Here is a 26,405-nt window from a genome sequence, read left to right on the forward strand (position 1 = left end):
GCCGGGGTGGACGTTATGACGTTTTAATGGGCATAAACGCAACGGGGAAAATCGAACCGTCGCATGCAGTCTGCGGACCGATATACGGGCAACACCAGCGTGAATGCGCCAATTAGAGTATCGAAGGATTCCACTGCTACCGCCGAAACTCCGGAGATTCCTGAAGGACCTCGACGAAGGTATTTGTCCAACGTCGTGCTTGCGGTGCTCGTTCGAGTAACGATTCGATTCGAGACTACGGCTTCGAAATTTGCATCTCTCGCGCTGTATTGTCCATCGCGCCTGTTTACACATTTGACCCGGATTGTCAAGCCAAAGTTCGTATTCTCTCTATTTAGACACAATCGAACTTGATTAAGGATGTTGAAATTAACTTCGAACCGATACGTATCAAACACGGCTCACCAAGCGCGAGAAGGCCGGGGGAGAAGGAAACCCTTGTGATCGTGATCCCTATTGATTCTCAGACGTAGAGTTTTTTCGATACAGCGCGTGTCTTCTCGCGATAAATTAAGAGAGCGTTTTTTTTTTCTTTTAATCGCGAAAGTTACGATTACGTTTTCGATTCGTACTTATCTATCGATGTGCAATGAAATTTTATTCTTTCCTCAGTTACTTGATTGAAAAATCTTGAAAAACGATAATCTTAATGTCGTCGAAGTACAAGATATCTCTATGAGCAGATCGTTTATTCGCGAAAACATATTTTTTTATTCCGGTCGCGAAATTTCACGGGGTCCCGCTTGATTTCCCGAGAAAGAAATCCGCGGGCGTGCGGTCCATTTGACCGGCGTGATTTCCTCCGCGGTGGTTGTGGTCACCTAAGCGAACGGCGCGACATCAGTTTTTTTTTTTCGTTTTTTTTTTTTGTTCTTTTCCCGCATTATAAATTCTCTGCTCCGGACAGCCGCCGCCCGGCGTTCGCCGGGTTTCCGCGCTTTTGCCGACGACACGCGGATGGCCGCGTGCTTTCACACATACGCGACGCCGGTTCAAGCTCGGCCGCGTATCCGTACGACGAGCCGGAGACGCATGGCGAGTCGCGTGATTCGCACGTGAACTCGAATTCACGTTGGCCGCATTGAGTTCGCAGGTATTCGGAAGAGCAGGCGGAGGCTGTACGGGAGGAGACGCGGGGGAGCGGACGGCATCGGCACGGTGGATTCCGATTGAAGTCAATACTTTTCCCGCGGTCCGGAACCCTCCCTTCCTTTCGCGCGGTCGCGAGCACGCACGCACGCACGCACATATCTTCGTTAATAATATACGCGGAAATCTGATTATTTTTCTGCTTCCCCGTTTTAATTCTGAACGATTTTTTCGTTTCCCTTCGCCCCGCGCCGACCCGCGCCGAGCGCACTCAACCCCGCTTTCGTTGCATGCTCGGTCGTGTGCGGTTCGATGTTTTTGCGCGGGGTAAGGTCCGATTGGTCGGCGTCCGCTCGCCGGTGGGGTGGGAAATGAAAGGTCGGCCGTTCTCGAGCGTGTGTGCACGGGTACGTACGTAGCCACGCGTGGTCGTGATGGAACGTGTGCTTCCCCGGAGAGAAAGGGAGAACGGGGAGCCGGGGAGAGAAAGAGAGAGAAAGAGAAAAAGAGAAAGAGGTATCGCGAGAGAGGCGAAAAAGAAACGATAAACGGGCGAGAGGAAAAGACACCCAATGCGCGAACGATACTTGCCGAGGCAAAACCGGGACAACGTCGACACCGTCGGTGAACGCGAGCTCCTCGGCCTGCGTCCTTAAGGCACCGCCGGTTTCTAACAGTTGCGCAATCGCTTCTCCCGCTATTCGCCGATCGGACTTTCACTTCGACTTCGTGAATCGTCTCGAGTTACACGCGGACCGCTTGCCGCCCTGCCGGCGCTTAACTCGCCCGCCAGTCTCTTTCGGCGCGTAAAAATAAATCACTTTTGCAGCGTCTAATTCTCGCGACGGCTTGAAAAAGGATGAGCTCCTTTTTTTTTCTTTTCTTTTCAAACTTTCATTTGAACGGTGACACAAGACATATTGAATATTTTGTAAATATACAAAGCACGCGAGAGAAATAATTAAAATGCACTTTGTGCTCCATCCGGATATCGCTGAAACACTTACGTTACGGGAGAGATCCGGGGATCGCTTTATTTTTCATTATATTTTCATCGCGGTTATATTACTGCCGGGTCTGCGTGTTACGCGCCGCAAACTATAACGCGACATACCATCGACCGCTTTGACATATTCCTCCCCATTTCGTTCCAACTTTTTCCGCTTATCGCGCTTTGCCGTTCGAGCCCGCGTTTTTAATACTCTAAAATCAGAAATTAATGGAATAATTTTAATTCGCCGCCCTAATGGGCTGTCCGTCCGGTTCTCTTTACCATCGTCGAAAACGCCGCACACCGCCGCACGATGCCGAGGCTGTGTAAGAGCCGGCGCACACGCGTCGCGCCCGTGCCGCGCCGCGTCGCGTCGCGTCGCGTCGCCGTTCCGCCGAGGGCGGAAAGATTCGCGGGCGGGGGTGGACGGATAGACGGCGATGGCTTTTTTCGACGGACAATAAAATTAATTTCGTTCGATTCCGATTAACTTCGTTTGTAATCACGCGAAAAATAAACACGCACGAGAGAAGATAATTCCGCCGTAGTCGTTTCGCCGCCCGTCTCACCCTCCCCCCGCGCCCTTTACCTCCCCCGCGTGTCTCGTCCGGTCCCCTTCGTCCTACCCAGGGCGCGAGCAACCGCTCCCCTTCCCCTATTTGTCCAGTCGCCTGTCCATCCGTTCGTCCATCCGCACGGTGGCAAACGTACGGTGACCGCGCTCTCTCTTACTCTCTCTTCCTCTCCCTCCGTCCCTCTCTCTCTCTCTCTCTCTCTATCCTCAACTGATATACAAGTCGCGTCAAAAGCCGCGACGAATTCATTGGCGAACGCCAGATCGATTTTCCATTACCAACGCGATTCTTTCTTCAGTTTCTAGCAGTTAGACTTTCGTTACCTGAATGATTCTTTAAACAGGCACGAGTTCAAATGCAATCAACCTTTTCAATGAGCTAATTTTCGTGACATATCGGTGACGTATTAATAGAAAGTCCATACCAAAAATGGCAGGTTCAAAGATTTTTTCTTTTTATCTCTTTATCCGTTTTATATTTTTGAAGCCCGACGTCAACGGAATTATTTCCCTTTTCGGAAGAACGAATCGATATGCAATTAGGCCCGCTGAGCGAAAGCGCGTAATTCGTGATACACCCTGTATATTTCCTGCATCCGGACCGCGAGCGGACCGAAACGGACCGAATAAAAAGCGACGAGGAAGAGGGAAAGAGCGAGAATAGGTGGCCGCGGACGGGTTAGAGGGAGAACGGAGTTAAAAAAAAAAAAAAAAAAAAAAAAAAGGGAAAAGCAGACGCGGATGAACTATTAAAAGGCACGTTCGACCGGACGCCATGGCCGGGGGTTTTCATTAAAATTCTTTCGATCTTTTAACATTTCCAATCGGTGTTTGTCGGAATATCGAGTTCTCGCGCGCCCTGGTAAAAATGTAAACGACCGCGTCTGCCGTAACGCGGGCTCGACAACGGCCGAGCTAATAAGCGTCTCTCGCGTGGATGACATTTTCAAGGGCCGCGATATCGAGGCAGTTGGATGTTTATGGAGTTTCAAAACTTTATCTAACGGGAGTTTCTTTGCACATTCCGCGCTTCAACGAGGAAAAAAAAAAAAAGAGCGCATACTTATTTACGAAGAAAACGATTTTAATTTCCTCAAGAAATCATTACCGCGAAAGTAATGCGAGACTTTTGCAAAATCTCTTTGCAAGATAAAATGCTTTTCTTTAGCGCACCCTACGAAAATGTGTAGCTTGAATTTATTAGATTTCAAATTATTAATAATTTATTGCGTTCTAGAAATTAATCATATTAATGAAGAAGGAAAACGCTGCTGCTGCGAGTAGATGATCCGTAGCGTCAACGATGAGCGAATTATCATTTTCGATGGGTTACGCGAGCCAGTGAACGATGACCCGAAACAGTCATCGAGAAAGTGATGAACTCGAATTCCACCCTGATTACCAGCGCGCGCTCCATTAACTCGAATTTCGTGCGAACCAATCGACCGTACTAGTCATCGTTGTTGTAACCCTTTCAAATAGCAGGCCCTTCCTACAATTACCGATTTGCGTGCGCGTGCTTCTATTAGCGTAACGATTTAACGCAAAGCATATTTTACAATTTATCCACATTGCTGATATATTACACTCGCTGTATGGCAAACATCGAAATGTACAAAATCGACAAAATCCAAGTGCCAAATATATTACATAAAACGATATAAGCAACACAATTTACGCGTCCGCCGCATTTTGTAGCGTATCGTGATTTCATTTGGGTGCTTTACAGAACGTTGCCGACCGCAATCATCATCATTTCGCGCGTCTAACAAAAAACAAATTTAAGAACGTAATTTAGCAAGCTCATTTAAGATTACATTTAAATTGTTCATTAACTTTGTTATTTCAACTTTTGTCATTCGAAAATTAATAATTGCGAAATAAACCCGTTTAACAATTTTCACTTTCGTTCCATATCTGTTTGATAATTAAATATCTATTTAATGACGTTGATTGTCTTTTAAATTTGTACGCAACCGACGATGATCGCCGGGTTTAAGGCTCGTAAACACGCACTAATTAACTTCGACACGTGTTACTCCATTTAACCTAAATTACCAAAGCGCCGTGCATAAATCATTAAGCATTAAGCGCGCTGATTACATATATTCCTAAGCAGCAACATTAGCGAGCCGCGCCGAACTGATCACGCCGCTCCGAGAAAAACGAACGAATTTAGTACGCGGCGTTACTTCGCTCTTAACGATTCTTAAAGCGGGTCAGATAGGTCAGAACATATCTAATATCGCGAGCATTCGCCTCGGAAGATCGCAGGCTTTTCTTAAATCGTGTTAAAATCGGTCATCGGCTCGATCGATGGCGCTAAAATAAAATCCGAGACAAGAATACGCGCGGTACGCGAGATGGGAACATCGCGTAAAAGTAGATTGAATTTTATCGCGGTGACAAGCATTGCGTTCTGAGACGCTGATGCATACACGGGCACGTTTATGCTCGCCGTGATGTATCGCGATGCACCGCACGAGGGAGGGGGGAGGAAAACGCGCAGGAGTTAAACGAGTCCGTTACCGCGTTTTCTTTTTTTCTTCTTTTTTTTTCAAATTTCTTTTTCCCTTTTTTTTTTTTTTCCTCTCTAGCGACAGCGCGCGTGTTTCGCGGGCACGGTTGGAGCCGTTTCTTTCCGGAGCAACGCCGCCGCGCGGTGAATCATTATTTATTTTTGTGTTTCACGCTGTCAAGTGGCGGTGAGAGAAACGAACGAGGGAGCGACGGCACGAGAAAAGGGTGGGGAAAAAGGGCGCGAGAGAGCGGGCGAAAGTCGGAGGGAAGAGGATGCTTCGGCGAGCGCCGCGCGCTCGAGTAATTATTACGGATTTTCCGGATCTAATTCTCCGGACGGTAACACGACACAATTCACTCACGCAGATTGCGCACGAGAGGATGTAAATTCCTGTCAGTCGGACGGTCCATTTCATCTCCTCTTTTTCGCCAGAGCTCCTAACCGACACCGAGGTCGGAGCCGGACGATTATTCGGTTTTCCACTTTCTCCTCGCCTGTTCTTCGCCCTCCCCCCCACCCCCTCCCGCGGTCCCTTTTCCACGCTCGTTTCGCGCCCTCGTGCCTCCACACCGACGTTTCGTGGCTTTTAACCATGATTTTACATATCTCGCCGCGTATCTTTCGAAAACGAAACGAAAGTCGAATTCGAACCGCGATTACGGATTTATTGGCGTGGCCGTTTTTATCGCGCGCGGTGGGGAAAAAAAAAGAGAGAGAGAAAAAAAAAAAAATTCAGGTATCTTGGGGCTGACAAATATTTTTGCGGATCTAAAATAAAACCGATATGTGACTCGAAAAACCAACAGAAATTCATTAAGCGTGTATTTCTACGAATGTGCATTAAGCGCACATCTATTAATACCAGAAATCTGACTGAATTATTATATAAAGCGCGAATTAAAGCGTAATTTCGCGCCGAAGTGTCATTGTTGAAATTATTCGTTCCCGATTTACATACAGCTCTATCTCGGATCCGAAATATCCACTTAGAAAGTAGATCCATATTCAAGGCTGCCTATTTTCGTTCGGTACAGACAATCGGGCATCATCGTACGCATACACACGTATACGGGGGATCGTTAGGTATGCCATAAGGCACTAATCGTCCACAAAAAAAAAAAAAAAAATACCGTGATGTCGGTCGATCGATTTTATCTCCCCTCATCGTGCGCAACCCCTTGAAATGCATGTTAAAGCTACACATGCCGGCCATGTGGTACAATTATACGAACACTCGTTTCTATCTCGAAATTTTACCGCCCCGGCGCGTAAACTAAATCAGGTGATATTACCTGTCCTCGGAAAAGACATAGAGGGAGGGTGAGAAGGGACAGGACGGAAGGGGGTAATGCCATTCGCGCTATGTGTTCCGCGCGATTATTCGCGTGTTGCCTAATTAAACGCCCGCCGCTCCGAATATCATGTTCAACCGGCTAGATCTAGATATTACTCAACGAGCATGCGTGCGTCAACGCATAAGCGTGAGGCGCGATGCGGCTGTGTGCCGCCGGTCATTAAGGATGCCAAGGGCCACTAATCGTCATCAGAGACGTATTCACCAGCGCGGCGTCGTACGCAGAAAATAAAATTGCCTCCCCCACCCGCGCGCCAATCAATGGGCATAATGATTATTTTCTGCGGTATAATGAGCCCGGCCGCCACCGGCGCACCGTTGTGTCTACGCGGTGGAAAGATAATAAAAGATTCAGGTCAATAGCGGTGTAATGAGGTATCTGGAATCCATCAAGGATTCATACGCTGAACATACATAATAAAGACCGCACTGGTTAACGTATAGGTACGTAGCGCGAAATGCAATTTGCGAGAAGAGAGAGAGAGAGAGAAGAACGTGTGCGCGCGTGTATTCATATGCAGGTGCATGCATACAAGCGTAGGTACGGTCGCCGCACGCTGGTACGATCGCGAAATGCGTATCAGCGGCTTCACTTAGGATTGTCTGTTGCCAGCGGACCGTTATTTGTACATGAGGTAGAACATATCTTTGTTACGTCTCTGCACGCTGCGGCGGGAGTGTCGGATAAAACTCGCGTTATCATAAACAGCATGGAAAGGAATTATTTATTGCCGCGGATAGCGTTCTCGCAAAAGCCGGATAACATCGAATGGCGATAATATCGGCTAACGTAATTTACTCGCGCAACGTCGTGGCCGCAAATTGAATCGCTTGGACTAACCGCATCGAAATAAATGGCGAGGTCACAATTTAATAAGGACCAGTCACCATCTTCCGGTGATTAATTCTTACTAAAAAGTTTTCAGCAACTTCACAGACTCCTTTCTCATGGATCTTAACTTCTCGGAGTCATTCTTGCCAACCGCCGGCCTCTTCCCTCCTTCCCTCATCCACCGGCGAAGTAAACTTTTAATCCTCAGTCCCCCCCTCCCCTCCCTCTTTCTCCCCCATCCCCGAAGGAAACTTTCTACCCTGTAAAACAGTCGGCAACGACACTGTTTCCATATTTGACGCATCGACACCTGATATCTTTAATTTCTGCCCGCTTTATTATTCAGCACTCTTTTCTTATTTACATAGTTTTTCTTACGATACCGAATTGATCACTTAATTTGATTCAATCAGTTATTTCAACTTCAACATAGAATTCTTTATTACAATTTTAATTTCGTTATTGAAGGAACCTGAAAGCGCATATTAACGGACGATTAAAAAAAAAAAAAAAGAAAACAGTTAAAAAAACATGCAGCAAGTTGCAACGTTTACTTGTTTCCCTTTGGACACTTAATCGATTAATATTTGGACTTGGATGCACTTTAGCTCGCGAGAAGTTCTATATCTGCAAATTGTCCTCAAAGGAACGCCTCGTTAGAGAGTGAACGCGAAAGTGGGCGTATATTGAAACCAGTTGCCAACAACTTGAACAATTATAACGATAATTGCGACATATATTATGCTAATACCGCGCGCCCGTTTCGGTATCCGTTCCGTCTTTATTCGCAAAGTTCCGCAAAAGAAATACGATGAAACTTTCTAAACAGCCGCCGCGGCATGCGGCGATCGATTCTTCTCTCCTTACACACGCGTGCGAAGGGGGTGCCACGTGGGTGTGAGAGCCGCTAATAATTAATAAACACCCGTGCGAATGCGCGCGCGTTACTGATGGATTTATATAAACGGCTTGCAGCTCCGATTAAACATTTATTCGGAAGTCAATTATAACAATGATCATTCCGGCTTTGGTGTCGCTTTCCTCGAGCACAATAAAGCCGCGAATCGGCGCGAAAGGGCGCACAGGAATTAGGCGCGTTAGTTTAACGTTTAAACGTCATACGACCGCAGATAAAAAACGCATCCGGTGAAAAATGAGGATCGTAAACCGGCTTGCGAGCGACGGGGGAGGGAGGAGGCTCACCGAGACTTTTTTTCGGCGAGATACAAGTTATTACGCGACGCTTGGCACGGACCCGCTCGAAATCCCCGATGCCATTAAAATAGAAATGGGAAAACCCAGCCCTCCCAATTCCAGCATAATATTGTGATTACGATATGCACAGACGCTTTATATACGTATACTCGGAGCGCGAGAACTTCAGGCCGTGCACCCCTTGCCCGGCGCGCATTCAATATCAGAATCGGCCCTTCGCGCTTCCCATGCATTTATTCCCCGCATAAACGACCCCCGTTTGCGTCATATTATATATTTTCGGTGTATCTAATAACGTGTATATATATATATATATTTATATATATATATATATATATTTCAGTCGCAAGACCGCGGCGTTTCATCTCGTACCAAAAATTGACGACGGACGCTTACCGTTCGAGTATTGCGTTACGTATGCCGCGGCTCTCGGGGCTATATCTGGATTTTTAATTGTAATTCGTTACGTGTCTGTTGTACGTTAGAATTAAAAAGGTAAAACGTATCCACGTCGATAACATACGCTAAAGATCAACATGCGATTTTAATAAACGGATTAAGTAGCCGAAGGCGCGTATATTAATTCGTAACGTCGCGCCTGCTTGCTCGCGCGAAGGTTTTGACATTTGCACGAGCGAAAATAGTATTGTTGAACAATACATTATCGATTTACGCCAAGTTTTATATCGGCGACGTGAAAATATGTCTCGGAGTGGCGCGCAGCTGCATATTTGCCGCTGTTAGAGGGCCGCGCTTTATGCTCGCTGTGTATTTATTCCTGCTCGCGCCAGTCTGTCGTTATTTCTCCAACGCCTAATGTATGTTTCAGCAACACGTATCCGTCTGCTCGTCGCTTTAAATTTTGTAGCGTACACCTCCTAAAATTTTTGCGTCCCTAACAGATGTAATCATAAATCATTTCCCGCAATACACATGCTTCGTTACTATTATTATTATTATTATCTTTACGCGCAATTTCGCTCAATTTGCGGTCGGGCTCGCGAAAGTGGCGTACCGAGAGATCGCGCGAAAAAATAAAGACGCTGAATACTTAAAATTGACGTCTGTTTAATGCCGTTTTCAGTCACACGATTTGCGTGAGCGCGCGCTACCAGTTTCTTTTCTTTTTTTCCTTCCACAGTCGCGGTTAAAAAAAAATCTCTGGAATTCTAGAGAGCGGCGCGCGCGAAAAGGAAGAGAAAGAGAGAGAAAGAGAGAGAGAGAGAGAGAGAGAGAGAGAGAGAGAGACAGGCCGCTACACGGAATACAAAACAAAACTATCGCTTACGCGCGCGGCATCACCATAAATCCCAAGTGTATGGCTACGTAGGTCGTATTCGCGCGTGAGATAGTGCTTGGAGTGGAGAATGTATCAAAATCAGGCGCGAGGTTGCTTTATGGACGGGAACGCTCGTAAATACGCACTTCTGGTACTCCTGCTCGACTACGGAACGGCCGAGACTCCGGAGAAACTGCCTGGATACGTTAGGCGATAGAGAAAGGGCTACGAAATAGCTTCTACGGGATGCTAATAAAAGATAGAACTGGCTAGATAAACTCACGCGATACTGTTTCTCGTCTATCCCCGCGTAGAGCACCCCATTGTTCCAGACACCGTCGTCCTCTGTTTGACGTCGAGGAACACAATTGATTATCGAAACGTGAAACACCCGGCGGAGATCCCATCCGATTGCAAAAGCCGTTCGAGCCTTTTTGCGCCCACGCGTCTCACGGCATGAACCCGGTTAATCTTTATTAATTATTAATTTGTGACAACTGTTATAAAAAAAAATTTATTTTACGCGCCTATTTTTTTTTTTTACTCTATATTTTAAATGATGTTGAAAAAAAAAGAGACCGTAAAACATAAATCAAAATTAGTTAATGCAGATTTCTAGAGTAACTCACGTGGAATCGTTCCGATCGTATCGTAACTTTCGTTTAAACGAGGCATGGCGGAAATAATTTCATTATGGCATTATGTCGGGGGGAAAAAAAGCGTGTATTATTGTCCTTGTCTTGAAATTGCCAGCGGTGAAAATCGAGCCTCGGGAATACATTTTGAACATTAATATAAATTTTTATTATTTTTTTATCTTGGCAAAAAAAAAAAATCCCTTTTATCGGAAAGTAATTACATACTGCATAATGTATAAATGTATCTAAACCAGTAACCCTTGTTTCTGTGTGTTCCGATAAAAAATTTGCGCTCCGTGTTTAAAAATTAATATGAAATTTTTTATTACTTTTTATCTCGGGGAAAAAAAATCTCTTTTATTGCAATATAAAATAATTATGTATTTTATAAAAAAATTTTTTTTTACCGGAAAAGAGATATGTTACAATCCAATTCGAGAATGAAAAAGTTGATCGTATATTAAATATTTTCCGGTCCGGCTGGCGTATCCGGCAAGTTTGCGGCGCGAAAAGCGGTGAAAACTCCTTCTAATGTCGGCTTCGAGACGGTAATAATGTGCTAAAAAGCTGTTGCAAGGCTTTACTTAGGAGAAGGAAAAAAGAAGAAGAAAAAAAAAAAAAGAAAAAACTTGACAATTCTAAGGCGTTAAACGAACACGCGAGATCGGGCGGAACACTTAAGCGACAACGACGACGACGACGACGACGACGCGTTTAACAAATACGAGTCTTTCGACGAGCGTTTTGCACGCATCGCGAATGTAGTGCACGCGCTTACACGCACGCTCTCCGCAAAAGCGGAGAGTAGATTGACATTTTCAATCGCTCACGAACCGTTATTAAAACGTCATGTACAGGGACGAGCGGCCCGTCGCTTGACGGGAAAATTTGACTTACTGGATCTCGGCTGTCCCCCCGATTGCCCAGCCTACCTTGCACGACTGTATTTTGCTTCAATCAATTACAAAATGTTGGCGGCCAGCTTAACGACAAAACATGTATCGCGAGACGCGAGATAGCGCGACTCGATAAGTCGCAGTTGACAAGAGAACGGCGGTGATTATCAAGTTTGTGCGACGCTCCCTGCGCTCTTCTTGCACCGCCTCCGTCGCACTAACGACGCGTAAAGTAAAGAGCTCGAGTTGATATTCATCATTTGCGTAAATTATTTTCATGCTGCTACACAGATGCTACGTCGCCAAACGGCGATTATTTACTCGCGTGTAACAGTCCGCAGATGCCGTCAGGCGTGGAAAAATGCGCATGAAGTTTTATCATTAAATCGCCGCGATTTAAATGAAATTATTAAAAAATTTTTTTTGCGCTTTTAATTTATCTCGACGGCGCGCGGGCTCGATCCTTTTATTTTCTCCGTGATAATTTTTATGAAACGATAAACCCCAGATTTATATTTTTTTTTTAGATTCGTGAACTTTCGCGTTTCTTTAATCGACAAGTGCGCGCGTTAAACCTCATCCCGCGGAACGGTTCAATTAGCACGTTGCGTCAGAGTTGTTCGCGTGTGCTGCGAGGTCGGGACGATCAAATCCTTAATACGAAAAATAGCGAAAGAGTAGTACTTAAAGATGCGTAGTGTAAGTAAAGTATAATATTTAAAGAACGAGTCAGAACTTTGCATTCTTGAGAAGCGAACGATAATATCGCGCGAACCCAAGAGGACAATCATTCGTAAGATGCAACGCATCGAGGGTACGCTAACGGGTTCCTGAAACGTTTCCCAAACGATTACTCGATTCAAAGCGGCTTGCGGAATTCCCTTACGAGCTGTAGAAACAGTTATATCTTCGGCGGACGGGAAGAATGGATCATGATCGAACTAGCTCTCGCCGCATACGTTACATGTATGATATCGTGCAAAAGTATGCATTTACATTTATACTCGTGATTGTGCAGCATCCGATATTATTTAACAAATTCGAATTCAAAAAGAATAATGTTCACTTTCTTGTAAAAATTATAAAATACAAGTAATAATAATTGTTCAGTAACTTTAAAGATTTTTAAAATAACTAATTAAATTTTTATTTCAAACAAATTTCAAAGTAACCGGCAATAAGACTTTTTAATAGCTTCTCTTATTTTTCTTTTTATTTCTTCTTTCTGTTTTAAATGATAATCTTTGATACTGATGTCAAACGGTGAAATTACTTCAAAACCGCGTTTCGGAATAATCGGTTAAGCCGCTTGCTTTAAGTGTACATACGTTCGTAAAGAAATTAAAACGAGAAGAAAGAGGAAGGAAGCTTCGGGCGGATACCGTATGTGCCGGTTCCTTGCCGCGAGGAGAAACGGTAGGATGCAGCAGGAGGACACAAACAAGCCGCGTAAGCGCAAGGGAGCGAGGTGTTAGTCCGCACGGAATTTCCTACGCTTGATGCCGGATACGAGGCTTAATTGCACCGCCACACAATGTAAATATGCCGCGTCAGTTAACCGTCTGTCCACGTACACGCACGCGTAACACGCACGCGCATGAACGAAACCGACCGCTCTGTCATCTACGATAATGCCCGTTGTGTCATCGCTCACCGGTGTGTTATCGTTCTCAATGAATTCTTGCAAACGTGCCGCGTATTCCTCGCTCGCCGTTACGTACAATTTCAGGCTTAATTTTAGCCTCCGCCGGCTAATCGACCCTTTCGATTTCCTTAACGCGTACGCGAGACTGACGAGATAATAAATTTTCTATCAACGCTACGATTACTCGCGCCCGCAAAATTGATTGGCCCTTTTTTTCTTTTCTTTCATTTGTAAAATAATTACCAGAAACAATCATTAGCTTTAATGCTGAAAGGACCGGGAGCGCACGTAGAGCGGTAAAATTTCTTTAGCTGACCCTCGTATTATTTTAGTTTCGAACATCCGGTGCTCCCGTAGATCCAAGCTACCTGACCGCGTATTCCTCTTTTCCTTTCCACGAGGCACCGATAGAGAAACGCAAACAGTATGCACGGTGACCTCGCCGTAGGAAGTTTCTAATCCCTGTGGCGGGCTAACGTTCAAATCTACCATGAGCTCGCCTAGCGGATAGTTACACCTCGGTCCAGAGATACAGGTAATGCCTGTTTACAGATATCGGGGCAAACATTAATACAGAGTAGTCTCGGCGCACACTGGAGGATTATATTATTCTTGGGCAGCCGAACGGTCACTAACTTCGCAATGAAATTCATCCTCCAGGCACGAAGATTGTTTCCATATTTGTTCTCCGTTACGTAACGAACACCTTGTAACAACCATAAATGGATCCAAGCGCGATAACGAAATTAATTTACAAGTAAATTCTATTATTTATCAACGGTGAATGCCGATCGAAAGTTTCATAAAGCTGCGCGGAGAAAAGTTTGCCGCCGGTGTCTCATTTGATTAATGCAACACTCGCGCTTGAATCTTGCATATTGAATTTTTATAATTGTCAATTTATTACGATACGAACACTTTTGATGCATCGACATTTCCAATTTCATAATTTATAAAAGCAAGCTGATATTTGTCACTTTGTGTCATTATACGGACAGCGATATATCGGAGCTCACATATTTAATAATTGTTTTAATTTTTTTTTTTTTTTTTTTTTTAAACTGCGAGGTACGTACGCGTGGGAGATAACTAATACCCGCGGCATCGTTTCGAACGCCTTTCTTCCCGAGGCGCCGATAAACAAGAAATACGTGACGGACACTTTCGACGTCGGCGAACCTATTTCTTATCATTCGCCCTCCGTCCCTTCGTATGAGACTCGAAGACCAGAGACGAAGGATCGACAGTGACAGTCGCCTGAAGAGCAACGGGATGGCACCGACGAGACGCACACTCGTGCAGTATCATCCCTTTCAACCCTGTACTTAGGGTGACCATCTCATTTATATAGTAAAACAGAGTCGCGCAATGGTGAAGCAGGGACGGGAGTTGAGTTTGTTTGTCGAGCAAACGTTTGCCGACGACACCGCCGGACACTGGTGCCTAGCTCGCTCTGGTCCTTGGTACAAGTCTGTCCGGACCACTGGAGGAGGGTGCAGGGTGGAGGACGGGGTGGGGATTTAATACCATCTCCCAGGATGAACAGTGGTGGTCAAATAACTTTGCCAAGTGATTCTCTGCGACGGTATTAATGTGTCTGGCCCTTTTGGATTTCTGCTCCATCGCGAAACGTCGATAATCTGCGGACGGTATCTTTCGTAGGTCATCAAACGGGCTCATCGATTTTGCGGCATAAATTGCTCTCGTCTCTTGCTACCGTTCCGTTCCGTTCGGATAATTTTTTATGTCGCGAAATGTATCGAGCAAATCCGCTCGTCGCCGCGTCGCAAATCACTGTCATTTATAATTCACAGTTTTGTATTTCTTTGCTTGTTTTTTACTCTTAATTATTAAGTTATTAAAAAAAAATGTTTAATATATTAAAAAAAAAAAATAGATTTATCAAAATTTATGATTGAAAAAAATTGCAATAGCAATTGAATAATGTTTCGACTATAAAATGTATGTAATAAATTCGCTATTAGTATCGTTTCTAACGCACGTGGGGCAAAGTTTGTACACGCGTGACGGTTCGCGAATTCAAGATTCCATTCGTCTTATTCTAAGATCCAAACATCAAGGTCGTAAATCCATCAATAAATCCCTGCGCCCTCCTCGCGGTGACCACATTTGCTTAGGGATAAGAAGCAAAGACAAGCATACGGGGGCGGAGGTGTAAGTCTGTAGGGCAGTGAGGAATGGCTCGGTCTAGCGGGCCTTTAGCCCCGGCTTAGCATGTACTGGAAACACCATCCCCTATCCTTCGTGTCGGGGCCAAGTTATACCCGCAAACAGTCGTACATTAGTGCCTGCAGGAGTCCTGCAGGATTTATAAGGGGCGCCCGCGGGCGCACGGGAGGCTATGCGGCCGTCTCCCGATGGTTAAAACTAGAAGAGACGAAGTGCGGGCGAGGGGGGGTATGGGAAAGCGAGAAGATCCGAGAGGAGGTCAATCCAGTCGAGAGAGCATATTGCAGAAGCTCCACGAGATCCTAGATAGCCGCGTCGACCCGTTGTTCGATTAGTAATAAATTGATCGATTTCTGTGAAAATCACATGTAACTTTTCGTTTAATAATCTGCAATAGCGAGGCATTTTTTCGCGAGCGTTTCCCCCGTTAAAAATTTTATGTCTTATCGATATTTCATGCGATACGAGAATTTATTTTGACATTAGGAAGTCAAAGTGCAATGCACCCCCTTGACCATGCCAAAGTGTTTCCCTGTTTCTGCGCTTTAACGAGCAATTGGCACACGCCAGAAACGGACGAAACACCAGCGACGAGCTTAAACTCGCTTCTGGAGTCTCTAAGAGTTCTATTCGGTACGTGAGCACGTCGCCAGAGGGTTGGATCGGCTTCGCGAGCAAACCGGCGGGGAGGGAGGGAGGGCCCAGTGAAGGGGTTCGGTCAGGGCCGGCCGGTGGAGAGAGAATGAGGCGGTGGGTGGTGTAGCCAGTGGTCAGCACACTTGGCCGACCCTACTTCGCTAACTAGTTTAATGATATATGTTGAGCTACAAGCGCCTTGATTAATCGTTAACTAATGTTGGACCTCGTAGTGCAGCAGTACCAGCACCATCGCCAAGCAGCACCGAGGTACGCAGAGATGGGTCCGGGTAAGGGGTGGTGGCGCGGAAGACAGGAAGGGCGAAGGTTTCTACCGCAGCCTTACCCTCGTCGAATCCACTGCTCGTGAATTCGAGCGTGGCCAAACAGAAATCTAATCTCACTCAACGTATAATTTGATTTATGACTCGCGGCCGCGCAATAACGAAAGGAGAGAAACGGGGGAAAAAAAAAAAAGGTCGCGAAAGACGACGAAGTGAAGGTAGGAAGAAAAGGAACGCAAGGGGACGGCCAGTTCGAAGGCGTCGATGCAATTTGTTCAAGTGTCCATCGTTCTTTAGGAAAGGGGTTTGCGTGCACGGTCCGTACGCAAATTTACGTCTCGCGAGATACGTTCCAAAACCCTCCTCTCAGCCTCCTCGAATTGAATTAACTTGGCGTCTTCCCCCGTCCATATTCCTGAGCTCCGCACGTGGAACATTGGTCATCCCTAATTCGCTTATGGCCCTCGATCAATTAAGTCGTCGGCCATTCGCGCAAATCCCAGTGACCCTCCTCCCCTCCTTTCCTTCATTCTGCTGTACTTGCTGCCAAGATAAAGCTCTCGCTACGCATTATAATTGAATACGTTTGTCATAAACGTAAATCTGCGAATGTCTCGTAACATAGCACGCGTTTTCCTCTTAATAAATTAACAAATTTAATGACAAACTTGTAAAATACTAAATTATTTCATTAAATTAAATAACGTTAACTATCGTCATAAATGTATTTTTTTCTTTTTTTTTTTTTTTTTTTTTTTTTAAGCTACAGCCGTTCTAATGTTATTCAACAGAGCAATTACATTTACATATATTTATCGAGCTTGCGAAAGAATGTCGTTCGATCGAATTAAAAATCGCCGATCATAGCTCGAGTATATCGGACGAGCGCGGTTAGCGTATTACGTTACCGAAAACGTTTCACGTAGAGAAGTGCAACGGCAGGGAGAAGGGAAGGAGAAGGTAGCTCAGGGATGCAAGACACCGTGAAATTACCAGCAGAGTCTCCCATCCCCAGAGGGGTGGGTGGGCGGCGGAACGGACTCTGTCCACTCCGCGCCCTAGGAACCACTGTCCAGGCGGGTATTTGTCTTGTCTCCTTGTTTATGAGATCCAACATTGTTATTTGGCACCGCACCGGGGAGTTCTCGGTGCCATGCGGCCGGTAGTTTCCGGCGAGTTTCCTACTTTAAAAGGCCGCGTCCCGGCGCGCGATTACGTTCTGACTTATCCGCGGTTCTTCCCGCCCTACGATCGTCTTTAATCAAGGTCCGCCCGGACACTCGCGAGATACGATTAAACTTCGCCCCAACAACGTCTGAGGATGTAAAGTCCGGCCGGGCAACGCGGAATTGAGTTTTTCGCAGCGCGAGCCCGCGTGAAGTCCCGTAGTATCGGTACAAAATCAATTTTCAATCCGCTGCATTCTTATACGCGCCTAAAATCGATATCCGATGTGCATTTAAATTGATCGAATTAAATAATTTCAATAACAATTTTGCTTTACACCGACGTTGGAAATAAGCACTTTCTCACTCGCCGTCCGTGCCGTAGAATAACATTAGAGCGTGCTTAATCGTGACAACGCATTAACGTATTACACGTGAGTTATCAGCTGTACGGTCGATTTTACCTAAAGTATTCTTAACAACGATCGCGTTGCCGCGAAATTTCTCCGAAGCATTATCGTTAGATTCGGCAGCATTTTCAATTAAATTATCCGCTGCAATCGCGGTGCCTTATCGCAAGTATAATATGTTCTCGATTGTGCGGCAAATATCGAACTGGTTCGGACAATGGGCGCCATATAAGCGAATTACAATTACGTTTCTGTTGTGCTCGTCGCAAGATATATTTTTTTTTCAATCATTCGTGATAATGCTACCGAAGCTATATTTGTTTGAGGACAAAATATATATTTCGTCTCGCAAGCTTGTAATCGGGTTCCATCGAATATGATAAACTATTGATAATGTTTAAAATATTGATATTTAAATGTCTAACAGAACTAAAGTAATTAAAATCAATCGATCGAAAAAAGGAACGAGTATCAGATACGTGGCAATGTAATTTTTACGAGTTTTTCTAAAATTCGACACAATTTCTGTACGCATGTAATATGTATGCACTTTAAGAGCACCGACGGTTCATTAAAAAATTAACGATAAATCTTGTAAATATAAATAAATTTCCGCGAGAGCGGTCAATTCTGATTATTCTCGATCTCTATTCTTGCCCACTCTTATTTTCGTCATAAATCCGATAGATAAAATTTAAGCCGCGAAATTGATCTACTTACTATATTGAGGAAGATTATGTATCGAGGAACTTGAGCCCGGTTAAATTCGTTCGCGGAGCATCTGGTTATATTAAAGAATTGTATTCTTAACTTAATGGTTTCTGCACAAATTCTTAGAATCCCGCCGGGAGAGACGCGCCGCAATTAAATTACCGCCGGCCGAGTGGACGTAACCATATGTTTTGACCGCGGATGATTAGGCATGTAGGTCACTCGAGGCTCGTCAAGCGATTGAAAGAAACACCCTACCTCTTTTATCGCGAGACGCGATGTTCAATTCGGCCCGACGTGGACGGCATACGCGAGCGGATGAAACCGGCTAAAGCCACATTAATTCTGTAAAAGTGTAACGCGATAAACGCGTCCGTTACAAAAACTCATCGGCGGCCGGCTATCTTGCGACGGGTGCGGAACTGTCGCGAGGGTAAAGAGGGGGAGAGAGAGAGGGAGAACGCAGTGGGTGCTGGCGTCGGAATCATATCAGGGTGGAGATTGAACGAATGACACCGTGAGCAAATTTCCGCGATCGGTGGAACGGCGAAAGCGAGCGTCACCCTCAAAGAGCGTCCGGCAATTAATTTTACAAGGGCGCAAAAGGAAGCAAAAAGTAAACAGCCCGGCGCGCATCCCGGGTCCATCGTCGCGACGATGGGTTTTATATCTCCGCTAGTTGTCAGGCCAACGAGTTCTGCCTCGTTGGCCACCGCGTATAATGTCCACCGTCAATATAAGCTGTCGGATGCTTTTTCCTAAATTGACAGATTTTCAATTTAATCAAGTTCCAATCTAATGGAAAAATGCCCGATCTATCGGTCGCGCGAGTAAGTGCGCGCACACACACGTGCACATACACACGCAGCGGCCACGTATAGCGGCGCGGATGTGCCGACGGGGATGACGTACACATCGAGAGAATGTATGGCCGGCGCGCGCGGAGGGGCCAGATTGAAATAATACTTTTATGTTTAATCGCAATCGAGGAGCCCGCCCGGCGACGACGCGGAACCACCCGCCGATCTCCGAGATTAATCTATTGATAAACATTCCATCACTCCGCGAATACCATGTGAGAGAAATAGACGAGCCATCGATAGAATATCTCGACGTTTTATTCTTTTTACTTCTTCCATTTTTTTTTTTTTTAAATTCTTCTTTTTGCCACCCATTTCCACGTTCGTCGTTCTGACCACGTTGCTTTACGGACGATCGCCCGTCAAACGTACGTTTTTATTAGCTAAATCTTTTGCGACCAGCAGGTATAATAATGCGTCGCGACTACGAATCTTTGATTTTTTTTTTTTATTAAAAATATATTTTTTTTTACGTAAATGCGTCCGCTAGTTTCTTAAGCCGTCGGGTGCGATTGAGCGTCTGTTCTATTTATTTTAATCATCCGCATTAAATCGCGATTGCGTCACAACGACGATATGTTCGTGCAGAAGCGTTATCTCTCAAATTAGTAAAATCTGGCGATCGCGTTGCGCCTGCTTTGCAGCCTGCTTGTTTGCGTACACTGGCGTGCTGCCAGTATACACCAGCAAATATCATTACATTGCATGTAAGCAAAATCATAATGCTATAAACGAATTTTTTACGACCCGGTGTCGGGCACCTCGGCAAGTTGGAAGGCCGCCCTGCCAAGCGAGATGACCGACTTCTCATCGCCGGGATTCTGATCGGCGTCCACGGAGGACCTACGACTCCGGTCTCGCTTAACAATAATCATAATAATTGTGAAATCCGATCGAAATGCAATCGAGTCGCTGAAATGAGCCACCGAGGTAATGAGATCCGACCCGTCTGGGCGCCCGCGACTCCCCTGAATCGTTTACCTTCAATCACTTTCTTGACAGATGCATTTACGGTCGGGGCTGGTGGCCATCAAGCTGGAATGCGCCTTAAGGCTGGTTACCGGCCGTATCGATCCATCGGACGGTCAACGCGCCGGATTCAGCTACGTGAAATTTGCGTCTTCGGATTCGAGAGGGTCTGGATAGGGTTGCTGCTTCTGTGGCAAAGCCTGTAGATGGTTTAGCGGCTTCTATCGTGTGACCGACGAAATCTTCGGGACCACGAGTGGAGGAATATTCGTGACGATGCATCCGTCGAGCGTTTAACGGTTTCCGGTCCGCAGATGTGTTTGTGAGATACGCGAATATTTCCATATATATGCACATTACTGCGGTCTTCGCGGATGCGAAGAGTGCTCGATCCGTTTCGAGTTCGTTCTTCTTCAGCGTCGTCGGCGCGAAATATATATTCGTATTTCTACATTATATTTTAAGCGTTTTTTAAATTTTTTTTCGAGAACGCGGGGCGGATTATTTGTCTCTGTCGGTATCTTAAATGCTTTGGCTCGGTGAGAAATTTTCAGAGGCGAAAATATACGCGGGGCGTTCTTAGGGTCTATTTATTAACCGGCGTCTGTGTGTCGATTGCATGGATGACCTTGCGTGTCGCAAAATCCCGTACGCTTGCTCCTTATATCCTTATTAGCGTCGCTGAATATCCATTATTCTTCCAAGAAAGAGAGATATTCCGCAATTAAGAGGAACGGCTAATGGCACTGAGGGGGTCGTTAAGAATACCGCGTTCAAAGGTCTAATAATTTATGATCGTCGAACAGAAGTTCGAGCAACTGTGAAACTCTACCGCGGGTGAAGCTACCCGCGATGAAATCGCGGATAAATTATTCGCTGATATAACACTCTGCGCACACGTCTCCGCATATCGATCGATTTCTATGAACGGAACGATTTCAGGTCCCGACGTTTCCGATCGAAAAAAATTGACAACAGGCGAGGAGGAATTTCTTTTTCTTTTTTTTTTTTCACGCGCGAAATCACCGGACGATGATCGATCGCGTCGAGAAATTTCCTGTTTCTATCGCCGCGCGTCTTGTCGTGGAGCGGGAATTATCGTCCGCGTCCCGCTGCTGCACCGGTGAGATGTTTCTTTCTTTTTTTTTCTCTTTTTCTATTTTTTTTTTTTTTTTTCGGGCGCGAGAATAAAACATTCTCTTTCTTTCGCGCGTAAATTGCGCGCTCCCTTCTCAGATGCGCGCCGGGGCATTAAGTCCGTGCGTGGAGTCCGGCGCGTATACCGTGTTTGCCGACGGGATAATAGTGTAATGGATGGACAGGGACAACGAGCTCTAAACGGATGAGACTACCGTTTTCGAGACTCTAGCCGGGAACGCGCTGCCGTTCTGCCTAGCAGCGGCCGCTGCTCTCTCCTCCGTCGCTTTAATTGGCATCATTGTCGAATTCTTCGTAGAGTCTAATTCTTTGCGTTTAAGAATATCGTGCGGCTTGCGTCCCGGCAATTAAGATCGTGAAGTGATGGATCAACGCGGCGTGGCTTAATTATGTCGCTGTCAACGAGGCCGGTTTGCGCGTGACGCTAGGAATTTGCTAATGTGGACTTGGCGCGCTGCTTGCTCATTTTCATATACGGCATATCTCGCGATGCCGCGGCATTCGCTCGTAAACCACATTTACACACTGTTCTTTTTTTGTTTTTTTTTTTTTAACCGACGAGAGGACCGACTTTGTAGTTGATAAGCGAGAGTTAATTGTCCCAAAGGAAAGTAGAGACATTTGACGACTAGTAATCCCTGGATGCTTGTTTGCTGAAGTTTCCCTACCGGCTAGTCCGATGTGCAAGCATCGACAAAACTGGTCACCGTTCATTGAAGCGGGCACATGTATAAGCTACGTGCAAATATTTTCCGCTTTACGATCGCGCAGCTGGAGAAGTCAGGATTTCCTCGTAATACTTTACCGCCTCGTTCTAACGACTTACAACTACCGTTGCTTACAACTAATTTCAGCTACACGAGAAATATAATCAACGATTTATCAGTTTCGTTAATGAGTTTTCGCTCGGCCTGTCCACGTTCCCCTCCCCTCTCTCGTTGAAAAAGTCTCCTCTAATTTTTATCTCTTCCCGATGTTTCTCCGCGTGAGCAAGTTTTACGTTACAAATATCAATAAATTCACATAATGTTAGCAGCAATAATTGTGAAATACGATTTGCTTTGCGATTAACATCAAATGAATTTTAGTACTAAAGATTATTAACCAAGCAAAGTCGAGCGAGGAGAAAAAGAGAGAGAGAGAGACAGAAGGAATAAAAGACAGCCGGCGAAAATTATTTTAACTTTTTATTATTAGAAAATACGGAAATTTGTATGCAAAACTTAGATAAGTGCATGCACTATTTAAACTTGATATTTTATTTGCCATTTATCCACGACTCTTGTCATTATCTTTCAATTACTTATAATTATCTATCAATTTCTAGCAAATAAAAAATAAGTTGTGTTACGCTAACAAACGGTTGTGCTTAATGACGATTTCAGTCCGCTGTCATTTGCACATTAATTATAATATTTTATCCCTGCCGGAGTTTGCAATTACTTTAATATAACTATTTCAACTATGAAATATATTACTCAGAATTCCGCGGAATAACTGGATTAGCTACTTTCTTTTCGAATAATTATCTTGCTAAGACATGCTGTCGCACTTTGATTACGACAGGATTTTATACGCTACCGTAAAACTGTATATTATATAATTTCGGGGGATTAGATTGTGTGACGAAAATTTCGATTTTTAGATATTCATAAGCGAATGTTAATTAACTTTGAGATGTAAATTAATTTTGCAAATTGTCTTAATTTCCGATATTACGAGATAAAATTTTGTAAAAATATTAGTTAATCAATTTTGCGAGATACGCGCGTTGAGGAACGAAATTGTATATCGACGTCGTCCCGAACTCAAACGCTCCTTGTCCCGTATTGTTAATCTTGCACAGGTCAGAAAGATCATTGACCGATTTAGGTTGAAATGCGTCGTGGCGGGTACTTAATCGTACAATTGGTTGTCATTGACACACAAAACCGTTAGTAACGAGTATGACGACCGAGTGTCTCGATCATCGTGTGCTTCAGCACAGCCATCGCGATATCTCGATCGCCTCGGCTCAGAGGCACGGGTCGGGTAACCGCTTAGGATTGCTAACCGACAGAAATAGGCCGTCGGTGTCTTACATAGTAATTAACCGCACTTGCTACATTATGCTGAAACATATACATTACGCCGAAACGGTTTTCCAGGCGCTACGCAATATTTTTTTTTTTCTTTTGTTTGTTTCTTTTTTTTTTTTTTTTTTAATGCAACCGGCAATCGTTAGAGCTCGACATGCAACGTGTTACAATTTCCGCCCGCCGTCGCCGAGGCGTAACCGCACGGCGAGCAAAACACATCGAAAATGAACAATCGAAAGCAGTTAACCGACTCCGAACGTCAATAATCGACGAGAGGGATTCCTGCGCTTACCTCGCTCTTGAGATTCAATGGCACATCGCAGGGGGCGTCCAGCTCTGCCTCCGCTTTCACCTGATGAGACAGCATACTGTGGCTGTGCCGGGGCGGTACGGCGGTCGCCAGCATGTTGGAATGCTGCAGATGCTGAAGACGAGGCTGGAGATGGGGCTGGTGGTGATAAGGCGACGACAATTGGGTGTTCAGAGTGCGAAGATCAGCTGGCGGGGAAGCGGGCGCAGCGGTACTGCTCTGTTCCTCCTCGGCCGAACCCTCCGCCATGTCAGCCTTGCATCCCGGGGACTCGTAATCTGCAAATCGACCAAAACTCTCATAGGGACCGTTCTAATAGCGGGCGCGCAGCCTCCAGCATACGACGCAATCCCATTATAGCGCGAATATAATTCGCGCGTTTTGATTCAACTACGCGAAACAGTTCGGCTGACACAAGTATGCACGAACGATCTCACATTTTCCAATCTATACCCTTTTTTTTATATATATATAAATCTGAGTAACGTAAGAAGCATGCAATAAAATAAAAAAATGTATTTTAAAAACGTTAACGCTTAATTTAACGACGACAAAAAAAAGGGCAGCTGCACGTGACAACTTTTCTTTAATAAGGGACGAACAAAACAATTTGCCACGATGAGTGGGAGGCCTCGTTAAGCGATCGATATCAGCTCGGATCGCTTTTGGTTTTTCGAGAAACCAAGGGCGCAGAAGACGACACGCGAGATGCTAATTAAACCGGCGCGACGCGCGGCACCGCATCAGCCGTATCGAACGGGAGCGCGCGTGCAGCTGTTAAGAATGCAGACGCTGGAAATTAGAAGGAGGCCCGTTCATCTTCCAACTTCAAAGCAAAAACATTTGGTTGGCGTATCGCATCCGATGAGAGAGAGAGAAAATGAGAGAAGCGCCGGGGGAGGTTCCAGAATAAAATCGCCGCGAATAACGCCCCGCAGGCATCTCTTTCCCCCTCGCCCACCCCCCTCTTGTCCCCGCGTTTATCCGCCTAATTATTTTTATCTAAGCGTTCAGTTAGTAAGAATTCAAGGGCAATGAAATCACTACCGTCTGGACACGCCATTCCCTCGTCGCCTTCTGCCCGCGTCTCTTCTTCCTCCATCACCACCGGCCGCCGCCGCCGTCACCGCCGCCCGCCTCGTCGAGCCGCGGCGACCGTCGTATACTTGGTGAACGCAACTAATAACATCTGCTTCTATTTTTGCGCTGGCCCGAGTCCAGCGCTTTACTTTTTAAAAGCCGCGCGCCTATGACGAACGGCTGGATGGATCATCGAGCGGAAGCCCGGGCGCGAGGGAACGGGGAGGGGCCCGGGAGTGAAACGAGCCGGTTATTCTGGACAAATTATTGTCAAAGGGCGAGAAAACACCTTCTGCCTGCGAGCTACTTTGTTCCTCATAAAAGGCGTTTTATAATGGCCATCGTAAAAATATTTGATGCACGCTTTAAAACGGTGGCGTGTTTATAATAAAAGCGTTAGGTCGTTGGGCACCAAATAGACCGCTCGCAAGTGCAAACTCGAGTGTTAATGTCGCCCGTTCCCCTGTAAATACGGGTGTCCTCGCGTTCTTTGCGTTCGCGCGACGTGTGTTTAGCAAGATGATCAATCGAGAGAAAACGAGCCTTAACTTCCGACGGAACCGTGAATCGTCGTCGATCGCTGGTGGCTTTGAACTTACGTTAGAGTGATTTATACCATCCCTCACCGAAGAAACGGTGAGAAAAATGAGCAGAGATTCATCTCCGCGTCCGCCCGACAATGTCCACCTGTTTTCGTGTTATTTTACCGCTACGCTTTCAATTTATCGAGCAAACACAATCATCTCGAACGTCCACAAATTCGAAATAATATAAATTTTTTCGACAAAGTAAATTACAAACGTTTTTAATATTTTTTTTTTTTTTTTTTTTCTTTCTTTTAATAGACAAGAAATAAAATATTAATTTTATAAAATAGAAAGTAAAGGTTGTTTCTTCTTTTTGAAAGACAAAATCACCGCAGTTTAATAGTCATCTTCTTTGATTGATATCAATTGAAACGTCAAAATAAGCCCAGTATGCGGAGATTGCAGCTAGGCGAAGAGATCACATCGATCATCGCTACGAGAAATTAATTTGCAACGCGCAACGAGAGCTTTGCCGCTAATTAAGCTGATTAATAAGCATTATTTGATTTTTACGCCACGGAGCGACTATCGATAAATGGCCCGCAGGTAAATTCCCATTGTCGTCTGTCTCGAAGATAAAATTGTCATACGATAATTTCACCCGCGGACGTAATCTATCTCGAGAAAGAAGGAGTTAATGTTGCGCGTTAGCGTATCGGAATTAATTACATCCGAAGATTTTCAATTCTACTCACAATGAAATCGAATTTTACTTTGTACGTATTAAAAAGATCGCCAAGTATTTAATCTCCGAGCAATTTTTTTTTCTTTTTTTTTTTACCTTATTTTATCTCCCTGCCGCCGCGGCAGAGTTGTATATAGCCTATCTTTTTTCCGTTTGCAGTCATTAATTTCCGTCGGAATCATATTAATCGCTGTAGGGCTGCGCCCGTGAAATTACTAGACGCTTTAACCACCGGCTGTCCAAACCG

General features: G+C 45.2%; 1 protein-coding gene across 4 annotated transcripts in view; it reads right to left on the bottom strand.

Moving 5' to 3' along the window:
• Pdm3 (pou domain motif 3) overlaps positions 1–26,405 on the bottom strand; it is a 113,599-nt gene that overhangs the window by 78,550 nt on the left and 8,644 nt on the right. For all 4 annotated transcript variants that reach the window (XM_070659354.1, XM_070659356.1, XM_070659355.1 and 1 more), the window contains exon 2: positions 23,789–24,084. In XM_070659354.1, coding sequence (XP_070515455.1) covers positions 23,789–24,055 — 267 coding nt within the window. In that variant the 5' untranslated portion in view covers positions 24,056–24,084. The remainder of the gene's footprint in view (positions 1–23,788; positions 24,085–26,405) is intronic.

This window comes from Cardiocondyla obscurior, linkage group LG07 (assembly GCF_019399895.1).
Source record: "Cardiocondyla obscurior isolate alpha-2009 linkage group LG07, Cobs3.1, whole genome shotgun sequence".
In the NCBI taxonomy this organism is placed as follows: domain Eukaryota; kingdom Metazoa; phylum Arthropoda; class Insecta; order Hymenoptera; family Formicidae; genus Cardiocondyla; species Cardiocondyla obscurior.